Source organism: Emydura macquarii, unplaced genomic scaffold, assembly GCF_026122565.2.
Source record: "Emydura macquarii macquarii isolate MOO-44397 ecotype Brisbane River unplaced genomic scaffold, CSIRO-AGI_Emac_v2 contig_383, whole genome shotgun sequence".
In the NCBI taxonomy this organism is placed as follows: Eukaryota; Metazoa; Chordata; order Testudines; family Chelidae; genus Emydura; species Emydura macquarii.
In genome coordinates, this window is record NW_027130520.1 from 11,276,547 (window position 1) to 11,297,645 (window position 21,099).

Consider the following 21,099-nt stretch of genomic DNA (forward strand, 5'->3'; position numbering starts at 1 on the left):
CTTTTGCTATAAATCAAAGCCAAATAAAAACCTTTTCCATTCATTGTGACTCTACAGTTGCATACTGCAGCATTTTTAATTTGAAAGATAAAATGTGCTTGTATGGATTTATTATACCCTGGGTTTTGTATTGATTTAGAGAACTAGGTTAGTCTTAATAAGGACAATAAACAAGTCAAATTAAGCTGAAGTTCCTGGGAAAATGAGGATTAATTGACTACAAAGAGAGGTTGAAACTGCTCCCTGAATCCTTGAGAGGCATACAAATGGAACAAGAGGCATTTCTAGGCTAAGCCAATAAAAATCGGTTGAGATTTGCCACTGCCAGACATCATGAACCAACAGATGATTAAAGAACGAACAGTCATGAGGGCAGGAGAAACAATCAGGGCACTTTAATTTGTAACATGGCCAGTGGAATGGGAGAGATTAAAAAAAAATTGAAACAAGTTGTAGTTGTCAGACTAAGAAAGTAAAATATAATCCGATGATTTTAACCAAGAAAAATAAAACTCAGATACATATTTTAAAGGTAAAAAAATATTCATTGTGCACAAACTCTAGTGAGAGTCCGTTCCCAATAACAACCTGAACATTATTTAGAGGGAGAGATGTCATGCAACATATTCTGCCACAAAAATGCATGCTCAAAACAAAGGAAAGGACAGAGTTGGCAAATATTTTAAAAATGTTTTATTATAAAGGATAGGAATCCTTGTCCCCATTTTTTTCAAACCCAGATAAATAAACAGTATATACCATGCTTTTGTTTTTTGTGTGTTTTGTGTTTTGCAATAGTATCTACAAAATGGCATTCCTAACTCAGAGACCTGAAAAAAAAAATCTTTTGAGAACACAGCGCAAGGCAGACCGCAGTTTTTGCACCCAAATGAAGACTGCACACATCGTGAAGACTGCTGGAAACAGAGACAAAGCAGCACTATGAAAGCACTGCTGAGGAAAGAAAGTTGGGTAATTTAATCAACAGAACACAACAAATCAACCCCTTTGGACAGGATTATTAAAAAAAATCATATAGAAGCATAAAAACAAAGACCTTTCTACTTGGAGAATATTGAGCTATCAAAATTACAAAAGAACCCTGTGGTGCGCCTTGTTCTTTCATGTTGCCTTAAAAAAATCTATACAGCTTTGTTCTCTTAAATGGAAGAAAGCTGCTAAAGAATAAAGAGCTTAGTTATTGAAATACCATAATTCCTAAAAAAACGCCAAAAATAAAACCCAGCCCCACAACCACCAGATTGTTGTTTTGCCTGATTTCAATAATAGCTTTTTTAAAAAAAATAAAACCAAAACAAACAACTCCATCCACATATATTTTATGGGTCTGATCTTGTTCCCATTTAAATCAATATAAATTTTACATTTGATTTCAACTGGAGTAGGATCAGTCTCTTTATTTTTCTCAAAGCAGGAATTGAAGGTGTAGAAACTAATTTCCAAAACGGATTTCCCCATCAGTTTATGTCAAGAGAGGTTTTTAAATAGAAAGTACAGTAGTTTTAAGCTTGCGTGCCACCCAATCCCTTTGCTACAAATTTTATTTTTCTTATGAGTACCTTAAATATTCCTATAATTGAAATATCAGCTCCCTCTGCATCCATGCCACATGTTTAATATAACAGAAATTACTTAATATGACACATTTTTAATGGGAAGCAACATGTATAGCACCTTTCTAGAGTTAGTTAAATATTATATCCTTTTGTAGTTTTGCATTCATTTGCATTGAATAGGGTCAATGCAGCATGTACAAATTAAATGGCCATTATTCTTACTGTAGAGATATAAACATGCTATTTACAATTCATAATTATAATTATTCCTTTATTTTCTATAATGTTGTGATGAATACTTTTTATAGTAATAGCTGAAGCAGAGTGTACAGTTGGCTTGCTTCAGTTATTCAGAAAATAGGTGAAATAATATAGTGAAGAAATGACGATCTACTAACAATTTAAAATAATTAACACTAAAGTGTGCACATGCAAAGACACTGTAAAATGAATCCACCCCATTAAACTGTGTTTATGCCATGTTTATACAACCTAACCGTCTGCTTTCCTGTGTACTTTGGAAGTAAAGCTTATATGCAAAATAACTTATTTCTTCATGATGTATTATTTCACATTCTTTAAACTTTCCTTCAATTTTTCAATGTGACATTTAGACTGTTTTTAATGCAGGCAAAAAATGCAGCAGTAGGGAAAGAACATGGTTACTTTTGTTATCACACTATAAATCCTAGCTCAAGGATTATGCCAATTATCTGGATTACCTACACTTACTTTGCCCTAACAGTGCCGAGCAATTGACAATTTTTTTGCATATTATTCTTATCATTCTTCATGCACTGTGACTCAGTATGTTTATCAGGAACATGTTTTACATTTGAAAAGTGTTGAATGAAAAATAACTTTTGCGTACACTATTTGATTCTGGGTTTAAGAGAAATCCATCCATCTAAATTCAGTTCACTTAAGAAAGACAATGATTGGAGCGGTCATTCTGGATAGTTTAAGATGTGCATTAATAAAAGCTTATCTGTAATACTTTTGCATAGATGTGATGCCATTTCACTGCTGAAAACTATTCTGAATAGATCATGGTAGATTTGTTTCTGTTCTTCAAACGCTAGTATTTTTTCCATATAATCTAGTATATTTTTGCATCTTTTATACAAAGGAAAAGAGCTCAGCTGATAGACACTAGATTCAGTCACAGTAACAGGAACACAAAGTTCACTTGTTCTCCTCCACTGGAAAATCATTACAGCCAACTTCTCATAGGCCAAGCCATCCCAATGTCATCAGCATATGGGCTGACTTGTGTAGAGTTTTTGCAGGCTATGAAGATGTAGTGGAGTAACATTGTGTAGCTCTTACTTGTTGCTTTCAAGAAGCCCCTGGCCTTTTACAACTGAAGATTACACAAGAAGTTCTTCAGATAGGAGTTGTATTGTGTTTTGTTCTTGCATCTGCTGCTGAGTGCATTTAAAAGTCTAAGGGTCGAATCATCATAGTTGTGGAACGTAAGGAATAGCTGGGACCTTTGAAGTAGTGCCACTTTATCCCGTTTAGTTTTCCATGGTTTTGTCCAGCTGTATAGAACATTCCATTCAGATTGGAAGGGCCGCAGGCATCAAACCACCAGCCTGAAACAATTAAGAACAAGCAATTAAACTGCCAGTTAATGAAGTATTTCCATTTTGTTTTACAACTTAAACTGATTGGCAATTTGTGGCTCCAAAGGCCTGTTAATGTCATTAATATGGCAAGGATTTTGTTTTATCACTCTTTTGGGTTATTTTGTGTTCAAGTACACATTGAGTTGTGTACTGAGTATGTGTAGTATGATAGTGGCTGATTGATATGATGCGACAAAATAACAATGGATAAAATAAATTGGATTGCATGTTAATATAGTATTTTAATTTCAACCACTCACTTCTGATGTAAATAGTCAAATTAATCATTCATAATATATAATTTCATCTCTTGTGAATTTTTTTCTCAAATTTAATCATTATTTGAAATTATTCAGCAACATCTTTTATTAATTTGTTAAATCTCTGGTATGTGTTTCAAGGTGTGTTGCTTAGTTTTTAGTTGGTCAAATGAGTCATATGATTTGTTTCTGTTCTCTGATTGGGTAACTAATTCTTACCAGGTAGATAGTATGAATGCTTGATTAAGCAGAAAGTCAAAATGTGGAATGGAAGATTTACAACTAAATGCTCAAAAGGAAGAGGAGCAAGGATTTGTGGAATTTTTTTCATTTTACTATTGCAAAAAATATAACTGCTTGTTTATCAGTTTGTTAAAAAAAAGCAGATTACTTGGTCCAGGGAAAGCCAATATAGTGTAATCAACCCAATTTAGGCAATATATTGTTACCATAACGAATCAAATACTGGAGCCTGCATACCCCCTGTGCATTTGGACTATGTCGTTATTATTTATTCATAGTATGGTAATACTCAGAAGCCCATTGTTCTGGGTGCTGTAGAAACACAGAATAAGACACAGTCTCTCTCCCCCAAATAATTTACAGTCTAATTTTAAAAAAGAGATGCAACAAGTGGGGGTTACAAACAAATTGAAGTGGCATGCAAGGAATTAGAATGCTAACACTGGTTGGATATCCATGGTCACACATACTAGGTAATATGTGCAAGGAGATGGTTCTGAAGTTGCGTTAATTACAGAATTGCCAACCTAATGTTGTTCAAAAATCAAGAATCACCCCCCCCAAATCATGAGATTGGCTTAAAAATCATGAGTGTTTTAAAAAATCATGTGAGTTTAAAAAATAAAGTGGGTCCATTTTATTTTTCTTCTGTTTTTTGAACCCGAAGGGTACTCATTTTCCAGCTTTTCTCCACAGCCAGAGTGCTAGAAACTTGCTACTTCTTTTTTTTTAATTAAGCAGATCCACTCATGAGTGGAGGAGCTAGGATTTAAGAAAACCACCAAATCTCACAAGAACTGGCAACATGAGATTATAAAATATAAACACAGATGATAAAATAGATATTGGAAGAGAAATTCTGGCTCCATTGAAGTCAATAGAAGTTTTGGCACTGACTTAGCCAGGGGCAGGATTTTACCTACTGGCCATCTACCTAGACATTATATAAAGATGCTCAGTTAAGACTGAAGAAGGAGAAGGAAAGACTCCTCCCCGTCAGGCTGTCCCCACTCACTGGCTCTCAGTCTTGGTGGCTGGATTCCCTGTTTGTGGAGTGGGTATTGCACAGTTAGAACAAAGATCAGAAACATCCGTGAGGTGAATCCTCAATGTAAGTGCACTGACTGCTGCCTTCAGTGCCTTTCATCCTCATGGGGGGAAAGAGGCAGAATTTGTCCCAGGATAAATTAGCTCATAAGGTTCCACTACTAGCCTGATAAACATAAAACTTGGATGTTTTCCTTTTTCAATTTTGTAGGCACCTTGTCCCCTTTCTATTGCAAAGTCATTGACTTCTCAGCTCTGCCACATGTGCAGAAATATCTGTGAACCTGTTGCAAGCAGCACCTGCAGAATTCTACCAGGACCAGATAATGATCGAGCAGTGCACATATTTAGCTCAGTGGCATTAGGTTTCTTTGATTCCATGGAACAATTCCATGTCTTCCAAACAAAGATGGAGCTTTTTAATGTTCAGTGTTCATTGTTCCCAATCCAACCACTTGAGCTGGAATTCCAAACTGAGATCTTTTTGTGCCGTGCATACTTCCTAGATGGGTCCTCCAGTGTCAGCAGATTCTGCTGTTAGAGCTATATCTGACACTAATAATCCATTGTTTTGGGTTTTTTAAACCACTGGTTACAATAGTGACAGTGATTAGTATACTGCTCCAGTGTTTACTCTTCCCTTTGCATTCAGACCTATGTAATTTATGTTTTAAACAAATTTCTTAGATTTTGGATACTATTTAGTGGTGTTTTTTTCTCAGAAGTAACACTTCATAATCAAATCTTAGGGGGAAGATTTATGCCAGATAAATTCTGGCAAACTTCTATTTTGATACATTTGACCTCTCTTTGATTACAAAGTTATACCTAAGGGGATAACAACTAGAGAAGGAGAAAGCTGTGCAGCTGATGTTTTACTGTAACTAGAGCATAATCTTGTAGAAACTTAAGACAAAGCTGAACAGAGAAAACCCAGTGATCATGTTTCAAAGTTGGAACACAGACGCAGCTGGACTCTGTTTATGGTATCACAGTATAGACATGGCAAGCTGCATTAGTTACCATTTCATTTTACAGGAACAAGCACAGCAGGAAGGTAGGACTTGATCTGGAGTCGTTGCATTCAGTGGTGTCCTACAAAACTCTGCCCAAAGAAAATAAAATTCTGAAATGGTTCTGATCTAAAGAGGACTGAGAGGTGTTATATTTCATAGGGAGAGTTGTGAAACATTCAATCCAAAGTTTTCCTTTCTTAAGACTAATTCCCCCTTTAATTTGTTTTAGTAGAACTCTTTATCATATAACACCCTTACAAGTGTGACTATGTATGGCTTTTTTAAAGAGAATTTTCTCATTAAAGTGTTTTTATCTTCTCTCCTTTAGTTTTTTTTGTTTTATTTCTCCATCCCTGCTCACATATCTCTAGAAGCTGCTTCCCATATCCCTCTACAGGCCCCTTTCAGGTATCCCAAAACCCTCTAACACCAGAGCGCTCTACTTTGGATTCAGCAGAGGAGATGCTGGACCACCAGCCAGATTTTCAGCATGGTTTGTGTGTTAGTGGCTTTTTGAAGAGTTGTGAGGGAAGCAATGAAGTGCGGGCTTCCCAGATAGCCACTTGCCATGCTATGTCAGACCAATGGTACAACTCATCTAATAGCCTGTTTGCACAAATACCAGAAGTTTCAGAGGGAGAAACCCTGCAGGCATGGGATAAACTGACCCAGGTCAATCCTCCTTTGAACCCCCAATTGTTAGCGGTTGGCTTAGGCCCTGAAGCGTGAAGGACCATTTCTTCCAAAGATCTTGTTTATTTTTAATACACTACAACACTACTGGATATTCTTGTTATCCACATAAATATCTAATCTCTCTTTGAATTCCACTAAGCACTTGGCCTCATGGATATCATGAGGCAATGAGTTTCACAGGCTACTTGTGTAGGGATATAATTTCCTTGTATCAATTTTAAATCAGCTACCTTTCAGTTTCATTGACTGTCCCCTTGTTCCTGTATTGCAAGACAGGTGAACTGCAGTGCCTGATCTACTGTCTTTACCCCATTCGTAGTCACCTTATTCATCTCCTCTTATAGGTAAACAGTCCCATTCATTTCTGGATCTCACCTTTGAAAGCTTTCCCATGCTCCTAATCATTTTCATCATCCATATGTGAACCTTCCCTCTCCTGCTATATTCTTTTTGAGATAGGGTGATCAGTATTCCTGAGTGAGGGTATAGAACTGGTTTATATTAAGGCATTATATTTCTGTGTTATTCAGTAAACCATGAATTCTAACTTTTTTTAATGACTTCTGCATACTGAGCAGAGATTTTCGCTGAGCTGTCTACAATGATGCCCAGGTCCTTCAGTTCAGCCACTGGAGTGAGTCATGAAGAGGAGAAGAAGGTAAAAGATGGGGAAAGCCAGCCTCTCGTGTGCTACGAAGTGACAGAAGGGATGAGGCTCTGAGAAGGTTAAGAAAGGTTGTGTTCAAAATTATAGAAGTTTGTATATGTTTCTGTAAGCATCAGGGCCCTGTAGCTGCTTATGTCAACTGAAAAGGGCTTCCTAATTTTTTGTGGTTAAACCATCTCTAATAATTACATTTGTATGGGAAATGTCAAGCAACCTTAAGTGTAAAATCACTACCAACTCTGCCTATAGTAAACAGTTCTTAAGTCATATAGTATACTGTCTAAACAAAAGATGATTTAGATAGTACATCGCTAAATTGTTTTAAAACTATCTGCGCAAATAAACATTGATTCCCACTGTGGTCAGCTGCTCTTCTACCATATGCTTTGTGGCCGTCTGTGTTTTTTGTCTTTAAATGATGCTGTTACTTCTAGTGAAAAACTGTTAAATTTGAAACCAACTATCTCTCATTAAAAGAAATTAAATCTATTTCAAGTATTTCAGACGCATTCATTCTTGTATCGGAGATTTCAACTGTTCTGCTGCTTTGTGTCCTCTGTTCTGTATGTCTGTGGGCGTGCATGAGATCATTGCTAAACAGTCTCATAAAAACTGCCTAAAAAGATACCAGCTGCCCATGTGAACACTGGGGTGACTATATTATTAAGATAAAATGGTCACATTTTCAAATGATTCTCTGAAATCACAGTCGCAAATTTTGTGTGTTTAAAATCTGCACTTGGAAAAGCAAAAAAAAAAACCCAACAAACCCCTCAAAACCCCCCAAATTGAGTGGTAGTAGCAGTATTTGCATGTAGTAGCTGGGTAAATGGCCTTCCAAATTCTCTGATTTGTATGCACAAATGCAGGCTTTACACACACAAATGGGTAAGAGTGTTGAGGCCTGTTTAAAACTATGGCCCATCATTACAGCCCATCAATTCACCCAGATATGTAATTCTGTAGTGTGTTGCGTCTTTACTCATGGCCATTAGGTTCCAGAGTGGGGGGCTTCTCTCGGCTGCTTTGTTCTTCACAGACTCTGAGAATAGCTTTTTGGGGTGTGGGCACTTGGCGACAAGACACTTTCTATCCCTCTTTTCCTTCCTGAACCCTGTGCATGGGTTTCTTGAATACAAGCTCACATCCATGAAACACAACATGCAGTGCTCAGGTCTGATCTGTCAGTCTCAAAACATGGCTTATTTGAGTGACCTTGCTAGTGACTGTGAAAATCCAATGTCTCTTTCTGGTCCTTTGGATGTCCTGTTTGCGCCCATAGTGTTCATCAGCAGAACGCCTACAGGAGAGTGAAATCCTAACCTAAAATATTGAACCATATTTTGCTTACCATTTGAAAGACAGCCTCTAAACTTATTCTTATACCAGATTTGGACCTTTCTGTTTTATTGGACCTGAGAGGAGCAGGCTCGTTTTTATGATTTCAGTAAAGCATAGTATCAGCAAGACTATAAAGTGGGCTATGGATAAAAGTGAAGAAAGTGTGAACATCTCTGTGGCTCTGGAGACTAAGAAATGTGTTGGTAGGAAATAAAATCAGAGGGCACGTGTTTCTCATGAGCTTTGAATATTATCTGGATTGCAGGGTCCTTTTGTATAATGTTAATGGGCCACAAGGTAAAATTAACAGAGAGCATGTTCAGAGACAGTCATGCTCCAGCTTTTTTATTAAATGTATTAGGTTATTTAAGTTAGTCCCCATTTTGTTGTTATCCAAACACTTTATGTGCTACCGTCCATCCTTGTGTATATCCTCGTTAAGCATTGTAACTTAAAAAAAAAAAATTAATTAAATATTTTTATTTATTTCTCATATTCCCTCTTTTTAAAAGAAAAAAATGTTACCATATGCCAATCATTTTATATCTGAATGATAAATATATTGATAATCACTATTTACAGTGATTCATGAGTGTCCAGCTATACTTCATAGAGATCATGCGAGAAATGGAGATGAATTAAACAAATTCACCCAGAAATTTTAAACCTTTTAAACACATACAATTGGATAGAAGGGTCCAAAAGCAGGACTGCAAGGGCTTCATGGCTCATTCTTCTCTAAACTGGTAGACATTGCCATTTTGAATGTTGTCATTCCAAAAAAGACCTGTTGCCTTATTTGACTACATGAAGTTTTCTTAGGAAAACCAGGAACTTTAATGCAAACTTTGATGGACTATCATTTGCAGAGCTCTTCCTGCAGCCACACAAAATTGACCAGTATCATAAAGAGGCAGTGGCGAACTCGGGCATTGAATGCAGGACTGTCAGTGAAAGAGCTCCCTCTTACCAAGTAGTCCACAGAATAAAAAGGTTGGGGAATCACTGAGTTGTGGAGACCATTTTTTATGGGTGTGTAGTGGTGGTTGGAGAATGTTATGTATCCTGTGAAAGTCAGCAGACCCGACCAATGACGCTATACTGAATTGCACCAGGTAGGGATCTGGCCTTTCATCTCCAGCAACGTCTAATGCTCTTCCTGAATTGGCTTTTTGAAACAGTGCCATCTGTATGTTCCTTGAAAGTATCCTATCTGGTACTGACTAGCCTTAAAGTGTCTGTTTCCTATTAGCATCAGGCCAAAGTGCTGTGTACATAAATCATCTATGCCTTCTTCTAAAATAATGCAAAAAAATTATGTGTGGTCTCTATCCTTCTTTCAGCTGATTGATCTGAGAAATTCTATCAGTCTTTGAAAGCTCTCTCCCCTAACTGTTGGTATAATGTGAACATGGGAAAAGCCATAGTAGTTATCACAGCAGTGGTACCCTTTGCAGCAAAAGCCTCTGTAAATTAGGTTATCTAATATTAGGTTGTAGTAACCTGTTGTGTAGTAAGGGAACTGTGTTACAAGACACTGAGGATAAGAAAGAATGACGTAGTAGAAACATCAACCTACATACTATGGCAACAAGTGCTTTATAAATGTTTTAGAAACTAATAATAAGGTTTTAGCCATGTGCAACCTTAAATAAGTCTGAAACACTTGTAACTTTTTTACCTTCCAAAATACTCAGGGAGATTTTCAAAGGGTCAAAGGGTAGTTAGGTATCCAAGGGCTAGAACCACAAAGGGGACTTAGATTGAGCATGGCGGCGCCTAACTTTAGGTACCCGGCCACCTAATAGTTTTGACAGCCCTCAGTTAGGTGCACAGGCTTTCTGTACAATGCATTCGAAAAGTGAGGCGCCTACCATTGGGATTCACAAAAGCCAGCATGCTGAGTGGGGAGCTGCTTCAGATAGCCAGGGAAGTGCTGAGGAGAGGGGTGTGGCCTAAGCTTAGGGGCCTGTTGCCATTCAGGATTCACAGCCTGGAACCCTCTCCTAGAATTAGGCACAAAGCCAAGTCAATGCTTTCTCACACATGCACAGAAAGAGATTGAGAGCCACCTCCAGGATGCCCCACAGCTCAGTGGCATTCATAGGGGAGACCCTGGATTCAAGTTCCTGCTCCACAGCAGGTAGAAGAAGGGGGATTTGAACCCCAGGCTCCTCACATCCTGAGTGAGGGAATCTAACCACTGGGCTATAGAGCATAGGGCAGCAATGGTACCTCCTCCAGCTGTGTTGTGTGTGGGGACCTGACCTGAACTATGTGCTCAAAGGTTGCTTCTGACTATGTTTATTTGCAGGCATGATAGGCAGGGGAGCACCTAGTTTGAGGATCCTGCTAGGGCTTAGGTACAAGCTAGGCTCTGGGCACCAGGACCTAGGTAGTTGTGTATATGCACATGGCCAGATATTTAGGTGCCTAGGAGACTTTTTCAGTGGAAACTTAGGTGTCTTAGGGCTTTAGGTACCTATAGGTTTAGGAGGCAGCTGAGTGGGGGGATGAGGATCTAAATTTTGGACTTAAAATTGGAGGCTCTTAAATAAATCCCCCTGTGGATCTAGCCCCAACTGTCATTTAAAGTTAATGGGAGTTGGGCACCTAACTCCAATTTGTTCCTTTGAACATCTCCCCCAAGATTAACCTGAAGTAGGGTCAATACGTATAACACAACCCCTAAGAGATGCCCATGTGGCATCTGATAATTCTTCTAGTGAGAGTACTGCGCAGTATTTAATCTTTTTGGGGATAACACTTTTGATGTGGACCAGATGGGCAGTGGCAGCTAATAAGATCACTGAGAGACACCTGGGCGTTCTTTAAGTCTTTATTTTCAGCCCTGACTAGAACCATATCACAGACTTTGTCTGCAGTTTATTTCAGTCTTTATTCTTGACACAAATATATTGGGTTCATCTCACAGAGGTTACAGGATCCCCAAAGCCCTCAAGATATCCAGAAACCTGCTTGTAGCTTTCACATAATTCATAATTAAAGTGCTGTCTATGCGGCTGCCAAAAGCAACAGAAGAATATTTGGTAGAGCTCAATCCACATTTTCTGAAAGGGGGCTTTTTTTAACAAACCGTCATCACAGCCACTTTTCTTACTCAGCCCTTTTGTTGTGACATAAAATTGGAATCAATCGATTTAACATTCGGGTTTTGAAAGATTTAATTGATATTTCTCAGGGAGTGCGAAAATCAACCTCATTGGGAAAAGGCAGTTGAACGTGTAAGGAGAAATTTAACAGAGTGAAATATTGAGAGATTAGGGGGAAAAAAGCAATTAGTGAGATTTAAAGTCTTGACCCTTTTATAAAACTATAGATTACTCAAACAACCTTACTTGTAAACCTGATTAAATTATCCCTGAAGACTAATTGCATTTACTTGCTTTTTCCTGTTTTACTCTGAGTATGGCAGTTCACCTCTTTCCTACTCCCTCCTTTCCAGTATATTTAGATGATAATGGGATTTTTCTGTTAATTTACAGGTCTGGTGCAGCAGAATATACCTGTGTCTTTCTGAGCCCTGTGGAGTGACAGCTCTACAGCAGATTACCAGGGATGACTGACCTGCCATGCAAGCCAAAATAAACAAATAAGCAAAACCTCTTTAGCTCCCCCAGGCAGTTGCTTGGGAAAGGAGAGCTTTCCTCCTGTTTCAATCTGCATTGCCCCAAATTCTCAATACCATATTTCTGTATGGGAAGGGAAATAAGCTATAGCAGTTTGTCACCTCCATGTATCCCCACTAGGAACTGTACCAGTATAAACATTTAAGTAAAAAAAAAAAATCACACCTCTAAATTGAAATAGTTATACCAGTACAAAAACTGGGTGTAAACCAGGCCTTAATATCTTGATAGGGCTTTTCCCCAGTGTTTTCTTCTTTCTCCCTCTATCCCCTTTCTTGCCTGAATTGTTCTGTCTGTCGTCTCTAACAAGCCCACCCTCCCTTCCATTTCTGATCTCTCTCCTTCTCCATACCCTTAACCTCTGCCTTTTCCTCCTCTTCCTTCTTCTTCCTTCCCTCCACAATCTCTAATCTCTTTCACCCTCTCTTTCATTTTCCTTCCCTCTTTCCCTTCTATTGTGTGCCATCACTTGTTGCAGCTTGTTTCAAATTAGATTGTAAACTTTTGGGTGCCTGAGTGTAGCTGTGTGTTTCTACACCACTTGTTAATGGTACCCCAATCCTGATAGGGACCCTGGGGTCCAACCTGAATGCCCATAACAACAACCTCAGAAGAAGTTTCAAATAGCACTGCACATCATCTTTCCCTCTCCCCAGAGTTGCTTCATCATGGTCAGTTTAGAAATACACAGAAGATTAAAGTTTATAGAGGAAATACTTTCACGGTACTGTGCTTACCTCCTGTTAGCATTAGGGCACATTTGCACATGCAGTTGTCATTATCAGCATCTTTAGTACTGAAATCAGCACCATGTAAGATCAGGCTACTCTGCTTTCCTGCTGTTCCTGTGTGACCTTTTAGATACAACCTGAAACAGTCAAAGCAAAACAGTCATGTCACCAAAAGTAACAGTAAAAGATCCAGATCTTCATGTGGGATTGGCTTTACACACTGAAGATTACAGAAACCTCCCAAACGTCTTGGGTTTGGCTCAATTTGTTGTTTCAGGGGTAAGATGAAGAAATCCAGGGTGTTTTCAACATATCTTCACTAGGGCATACATTCTGCCATTGGCCAAAACTCATTACCAACAATCTAAACTGGGAAAGTGTGAGGATAGAGTGAGAGACAGAGAGAAGAGGGGGAAAGGGACAGAAAGATGAATACAGGGAGAAAGCAAGGGCAAAAAATGGTATAGATTCACATGGTGGCATTGTTCAGAAAGGGCCCAATTTTGTCCCCTTCTCTTACTCATGCTGTCTAGTACCTTAATCTGCAACTGAAATTTCCCAGTACTTTCAGTGGAGCTAATTTCAGAGGGAGGCACAATTCATTATGTCTCAGTGACCTGTAATAATTGGGACCGTTTTCAGAATAAAGTACTACTCAGTATGCCTAAATTTCGAATTAGTAGAGTTGCGTGGACATTTTAGCATGGCACAGGAATTATGCTAAACCTTTAACTTTATAATAATGCTAATGGATATACTGATACTAATCCCTAGGTCTGGCACTGAAAAACTTTACCCCTTAATGGTCTGAAATAGTTTCAGAATTTTTCAGAAGGGACAGAAGATCCAATGGTTAAGAAGCTAGCCAGAGACCTGGGCTCAATTCCCTGTTTTGCCACAGAAAAAAGATAAAAGACAAAAACAGTGTATCACCCCAGGGTGAACCCTTTTCCCATTGCGTGCTCACTGTATCTGATCTTTGAATACTTGTTCTCAAAAGAAACCTGCAAAACACCTTCAAAAGGCGAGCCTGGAAACTTAAATTCATAATTCTGCTAGACACCAAAAACCACAGACTTAACAGGAACATTGGTTTTTAGGGCTCATCATAACAATTTGTAGCACACCACACTGACTACTACTTTTAATTGCCAATGTCAAACACAATAATCTAACCCCCAATTGCCCACTTAATTTCAAGTGATCACCTCCAAAACGTGTCACTCCTTTTGCTCAACAATCTGTCCCAACTTCTATTTAGCTCAGACACTGTGCTTCCTTCCCTAAACCTGAAGAAGAGCTTTGTGTAGCTTGAAAGCTTGTACCTTCAACCAACAGAAGTTGATCCAATAACAGGTATTACTTCATCTACCTTGTCTCATACCATGGGACTAACATGGCTACACCAACACTGAAAAACGGTGATCTTCCGTTAGCATATTACTTCACCAAGGGATCCCTGACCCTTGGAGCAATTTACTCTAGGTACTGGCTTTGCTCATGTTTATTTCTTTGTTTCACGTCAACAAACACAGGCTGGAATTAGTGCAGTCTACGTTCACCAGGCTGGTCATTGATGACTTATTTTGCTAGCTGTGCTTAAATTTTTGCAGAGCAAAATCAATTTCCCTGAGGTTGTGTTGACAGAAAAATTACTCCAGTGCATTATATCTACTTATTTATATCTAGCTTATTTTAAACTGCCACATACCATCAGTACAGCAACAGTACCGAGCTCACAGAAGGCTTATGTCAATTAAAAAAAAAGTAAGCATTGTTTTCTTAAATCAGGAAAGACATTGCTAGCCAGATCACTTTTATTAACAAACGTACCATAAAACCCACTTAGTCCCAATAAAATCATACAAATACTATAACAGAACTACAAATCACTGTGCAATAGGAGCTGTCTGTGGTTTACTTTTCCTTGGAGAAGCAGGATATTAGGGTTATTTACAAGCTTATGCTCCTATGTTGATATTTTATAAACATTCTACACAGCAAGATTTAGACCTCATTTTTATGACCTGACTTTCCCATAGCTCCGTTCATTAAGCAGGCTACTAGTAGCTAGAGGAGGGTAAAGCTTAACTATAAAACTAAAGTGAGCAGATCTGGTAGGCCAGGATTTCATATTCACTGATACAGACGTACACGAGTAACATTTGCCAGGGTTGTGAGGCACCTCAATACCACCTGCCTAATTTGAGGAAATCTTGTGCGTGCCTGCTGTTGATCAGCTCCCTGAAACTACCAGTCTCTGGCAACACAAGCTCTGCCTTCCAGGGCTCAGCAGACATTTCTCTCTCTGTACAGGTTAGCGAAAGGCACACACCAACCCCTGAGTCTTCTGAGCGTCCCACTGGAATGCTCAGCCCTGTTCCACGCTTAGCTCCGCTATCTCCAAAGGAATAGTACACATTGGCGTGTAAGATTCAACTCAGGATCACCATTTTATACAGCACTTAGATATAGTAAAAACCAGAATAAGTTTATTATCAAAGAACAGAGATTTGAGTGAAAGAGAGTGAGACTGTGGGAAACAAATGGTTACATATAAAACAAAATTATTACTCATTTTCTGGAGATTAAACTTAATTAACAAGGCATTCCCCTATCTCCTATACAATAGCCTACCCCAAGTTCTTTCCCTAGTGTTTTAAGCCACGTTGGTTGTGACCCCTTCTCAGAAGATCAAGCCTGCTAACGTGATAGCTTGGCCTCACAGACTGAAGAAATAAATGGCGATTCATCCTCACCCCAAAGAAATAGTCCCCCACACCACTATTTTAGTTTGCAAGCAGGATAGCCCAGCACAACTCCCATGTCTTGATTTTTCCTGTGTGCTTTCATGTTGTTTTTACATCCCATCATTAGCATTTGAATCAGTCTGTAAATGACCCTCTATTGTAAAGCTTACACTACTTCATTTACATGTAGCCAGAGATATAAATGCTGGTACTTCCTCTCTGGTGGAAGGCATGTCACTTTACATGCTTTAAGAACATATTTTTGGTACAGATACATAACTCTTCAAATATCACCCATACATATATCTCACAATGATTAATGTAGGACACAGGCTTTCATTAGGCATTTCATTAGTTATATGATATTCTTTTGTGAACTAGAATGCAAATACCAGGGAATCTCTGCCTTATGTCCTCTGCTAGTTGGCATCAAATGATCCCTGGGTCACAACACATGAGCCAAAGGGTAAGAATCTGACCCCTTATTCACACTGAGTCACACACTACTCCCTAATTAGCCCCACTGATGACATCAGCTTGAAGTATTTGTGGTGTAAGATACTACTCAGTGTGCATTAGGATATCAGAATCTGGCCCTAAATGATTAGTTCCCCTATCTCTGGGTTACAGTTGGAGCCATTTTAAAGTTAGCATTAATTTCCAAAACCATAAAGACACTGATTATAGTTCATCAGCCAGCTCCATGAATAATATATTTTCAATAACCTTATAAGATAGCTAGTTAAATACTAGAGGGAATTAGCTTTTATTGCCAGTACATCATTGAAGTAATACAATATAAAATAACACTGATAACATTGCACGGTGACATTTTCAAAAGCACCTAAGTGATTTGGGTGTACAGGTCCCATTCACTTCTGCTGAAAAATAACTGAGGTGCTTTTGAAAATCTCACCCATACTTTCTAGTTCTTATAACTTCTACAACTCTTTCCATCAACCTAAGAACTGTAAAAACCACACATGACCACATAGTGTGACTTTGGGACAAGACACGTAACCACGCTGTATTTCAATAGCCTCATCTGTAAACTGGTGATGAAAAACTGTATACCAACCTTAATAAATGGTTTCAAAGTCCTTGGATAAGTGCTAAGGGTTAGATTGAACCTTTAAATTCAGTCCTAAATTAACAGGCATGACCTAACTTCTCTGCCCCATGACAGAATGAACTCAGTGTTCTCTCTTGCTCGGGGGAGAGGGAATGGGGAGGAATTAAAGGGTGCCCAAAGACCTGCCCAGCCACAGTGTGGATGGCAAAGCTAGGACTGCTCCCGCTTCCTGCTCACTGGATCACATTGGGGAGTTTCTAGACAATAAAGGCTGCACTCCACAATACAGCCAGACCCAAGATATGGGCAGGTGAAGCAAATGGTTAGAGTGGGAGAAACATTATTCCATGCTTAGCTAAGAGAAGAACACCTCCAGCCCAACGTGAATGTGCAGTGGTATTAAAAACAGCATATGTACTATTAGGCATGGCAGTGAACCAGCAGGAAGAGAAAACAGGCTTAGTGTAATATAGTGAACCTCTACGTTAAATGTTTATATGTGGCTTTCATAAATTCTAAGACCATCATGAAGAAGACAGCTGGCTTCCGTTATTCACGTCGAGAATTCATCACAATCATTTAATACCAGTCTTCATTCTTATCATGTCTATACAGTAACTTTCCTATGCTGTGTGCTGTAAAAAGGATCAGGACATCTGAAAAATTTTGCAACTGTTACCTTTATCTAGAATGACTTTTAGAAATCTCCTCAACATTTTTCCCATATGATTTTGTGCTTTGGCATCTCTGGTTCCATATAACCAGATCTGCTAGCAAGAGGCAATCACCTAGGCTTTTTTTTGCTTTTCATCATTCCTACTGTGCGACACAACTTGATTATCTTCAAGCGTTTGAAACCAAAACAAAGTATATTGTGTAAAAAGCACAGATTTGAAAAGTGTTATTCAAACATCCACAAGTAGTCTGAAAAGCCACTTCCAATTCCCACCACAAACTTTGCCTTTTGAAGTGATTAGATCACCTGGAAGTCTCCTCCCAAACATATACAACTTCCCTGCAGCCACAGTCTGTTTGATGAGTTTAACATGTCACCCTTGGAAAATTCCAAAATCATTTCCCTTTAAAGGATTTGTATTTCATTCTATAAGATTGTGACAAAAACCCATTCCAGTGCTTCACCACCCTCCTAGTGAAAAAGCCAGCCATCAATAAATACAAGCAGCAATATATACACTTTAGTATACCAAGTACCAAAATGTATATGCCATAACTAAAGATAAAATGATAATATAATTCATGCACAGAATGGAAGATATGCATGCATGTATTAATGTGCAGCAGTGAAATTATATTAATGACTTTAAAAGGTGGTTTGTTTGTTTGTTTTTGTTTTTTAAGGGCATGTTGTAGATTGGGCATCCAGGAAAAGGATTTGTGTGGCCTTATCGATACTTGTCTTATGGGCAATAGATTGAAGATTTCACAGGACAGAGGAAAAGGTAATCAGTTACTAACAGTACTTCAGAGAGTTTGGGAGTCATAAAAATGACCCAAGAAATCTGATTTTTCCCTTTTTATTTTACTGTTCTTGTCACTGTTTCAGAGACTTGTTTCAGCACATTCACATTGATGCAAGGCTAAATTTAAGTAGGTTTCTTAGCTTCTAGTCCTGTTGTCAGCCAAGTATTTTACCATACGGAAAATGGCCTGTTATGCTGCAGTAAGGATACAGAAGTAGCTATGTCACTGCTTATACAAAAGTGATGTTTATTCTGGCCAGGGAACAAGCAAGCACATATTGCTTCTACTACATGTAATACAGGCTACAGTAAAGACATTCCAGAATTGTTCACTGCAATACATGCTAGGTTCAGAGATGATCTCAATATCATAGTGCTAGAAGAGAAGCATTCTTCAGCGCTGATGTTCCATGGTTAATTAGGACAGCCCAAGTCTAAAGAACTACAACAATCACATTTGTCTGTAGGTAGGACTATCTGCTCACATGCTAGCCTCTCGGCAACCACAAAGGCTGGAGGACTTGAGCTAATGCATAGGGCTTGACAAAAAATATTCTGGTGAAATTGTTTTTTGACAGCAAATTGGCTAAACAAAATTAAATTTCAACTTATTGTTCAAAGCCCAACAGTTTTTGGTTTACAGGTGAAAGCTTTTTTGGTTTTGGTTTGTGTTGAAAATCTGAACTTTTCCATAGAAAGAAAACACTGTATTTTTCTGACCAGCTCTTACTAATCAGTGCTGACTATATCCAAGGATTTCCTCTTCCTGCAGGAACTGCAGCTTTTGCACTAATATGTTACTGTGTACAGCAGGCTGAACTAGTTTTCAAAGGAAGGGGACTGTCTTAATTCCAGCCTTCAGGAAACTGTAGATGAGCAATACCCTAAACAGAGATATAAACACTGTACATAAACTAAGATTATGCCAATTGTTTTGATAGTACTAGAGATGGATGAACTCGTTAAAAAAAAAAACAAAAAAAAAACTGATCTGAAAATTTGCCCAGAATCAAACAAAGCCAAGTTTGAAAAAGTTTGGTTAATTTAATGTAACAATATTTTTCCTCTGCCCCTTTACACTGCTTGGTTTTTGGCTGAAGCCAGAAGGAGAAATGCCAAAATATGTTCTCATTGGATTTTCAACACAAAAACATAGGGAACCAAAAGAAAACCTACGCTTGAAAAGTTTCCAAGATTTGGATAAGTAGCCAGACATTCTGATGCTTATCTTCACTGAACTGCTGAACTTTCTGAGATCTGCTTATTATTCTTACTAATAACTGAAATCCACTCATTAAGGTTCCTACCCTTTACCCATTGAAATCAATGGAAAAACTTCCATTGGTTTCAATGGGCATTGGATTGGGCTTTTATTTTACTTGTAGATGGTCTAATCCTGCTGCATCTGATTTAATAAATCAGGATTAGTTTGAGAGACTAGCAAATCAAGTGGAGTTTGCGCCTCTAAAAGTATGTTTAGAGTTCAAAAAAAGATTCACAAAGCTAGTTTGCTGAATCTTATACGGATATTGTAACTGTGGTGGAATTGATGCAATGGCTACTTCTGTTATAGTTTCTCATACAGAAGAAGCCAATTGTCTCCTTTTGTCAATATTTGCCAGACATTATCACAGTTACCTATTCTAAGTACAGTGAAAAAACTCACAATTTCAGATATAACCATTTGATAAATTCTAACTTTTACAATACTGACAATTGCAGCAATTTAGCAAAAAATCCTGTGTATCAACTAGCAAAGTAGTTACTGTACAGTAACAATGTGTATGAAAAATAACTTCACTATAGTTACAGTGTAGATTAAAAGTACTAATCACACTATCACAAGCTTCTACTTTATAGATGTGTGTCAATAATATGTATTTCTTAATAGTCATAGTGAATAGACATTTATTAAATAATGTAATTGCATCTTTGTTTTTGGATATGATCAGCATATGTTATTTCATTGTAAAGTGTTACGTGACATTTGCTGAAATTTTTGTGACTAGAAGGAAATTTACTTGTGTCATTGTATACAGCAGGACTTCAATCATTTGCACTTTGGTGTGTGTGAAAATTATTGCATGTGGTATAAAAAAGTGGTGGACTCTTTCCACTTCTCAGAAAAGATTTAATAGCAGACTCCTGTAGTGATGTATTGTAATAATTATTACTTCTAACAAAATATACTACAGATGTATAAAGTATGATGTATAATGCATTATCATAAATCATTAGACCTATGTTCATAAGTCCTGATCACATAAATGAAAATACAGTAAATTTTGTGAGGTGTCATGTTTTATTTTTATGATGTTTGTTAATTCACACCTTTGTGGCATTCAGACATTCACTCCTACATAGTGGAAAGTAGTGAGTTTCTCCTGTATATTGGTACATTACTACACACAAACAAATAAACTGCAAGAGAAAAATCTGATTAAACATACATCATCCCATTTTAAGTTGTCTATTAATACTGATTATAATTAATAATTCATAAATCTCATACCAGAAAATAAACTTTTAAAGACAGCCTTAGTTCAGATTAAAAAAAAGTTGCTACAGATAATTTCATCACCATCACCTACACATTCTTACTTACACTCTATTATCTAAGTACTGTGGTCATCGTTAACAAACCGAGCAATTTACTCAGTGCCACTAATTACCATAGTTTTCCCTATAATTAGAATAATACATGACTCTGAGAATACTGTGGTATCTCTTGGGAAATACTGCCTTTTTAATTGTGTCCATGGTACATGGTAAACCCTACAATTTAAATTTCTGTGGAAAAGAATAGCATGATCATGTAATTAAAGACTGCATCATAATGAATAAAACATAAGAAGAATGGCCATACAGAGGCAGAACAATGGCTCATCTAGCCCAGTATCCTGTCTTCCAATAGTGGTTGGTGCAGGATGCTTGAGA

General features: G+C 37.9%; 1 protein-coding gene across 2 annotated transcripts in view; it reads right to left on the minus strand.

Moving 5' to 3' along the window:
* Positions 1-716: 716 nt before the first annotated feature.
* ANGPT1 (angiopoietin 1) overlaps positions 717-21,099 on the minus strand; it is a 349,961-nt gene continuing 329,578 nt past the window's right edge. For both annotated transcript variants that reach the window (XM_067537390.1, XM_067537389.1), the window contains 2 exons: positions 12,866-12,996; positions 717-3,175 (listed from right to left, as the gene is read on the minus strand). In XM_067537390.1, the coding sequence (XP_067393491.1) occupies positions 3,015-3,175; positions 12,866-12,996 (292 nt within the window). In that variant the 3' untranslated portion in view covers positions 717-3,014. The remainder of the gene's footprint in view (positions 3,176-12,865; positions 12,997-21,099) is intronic.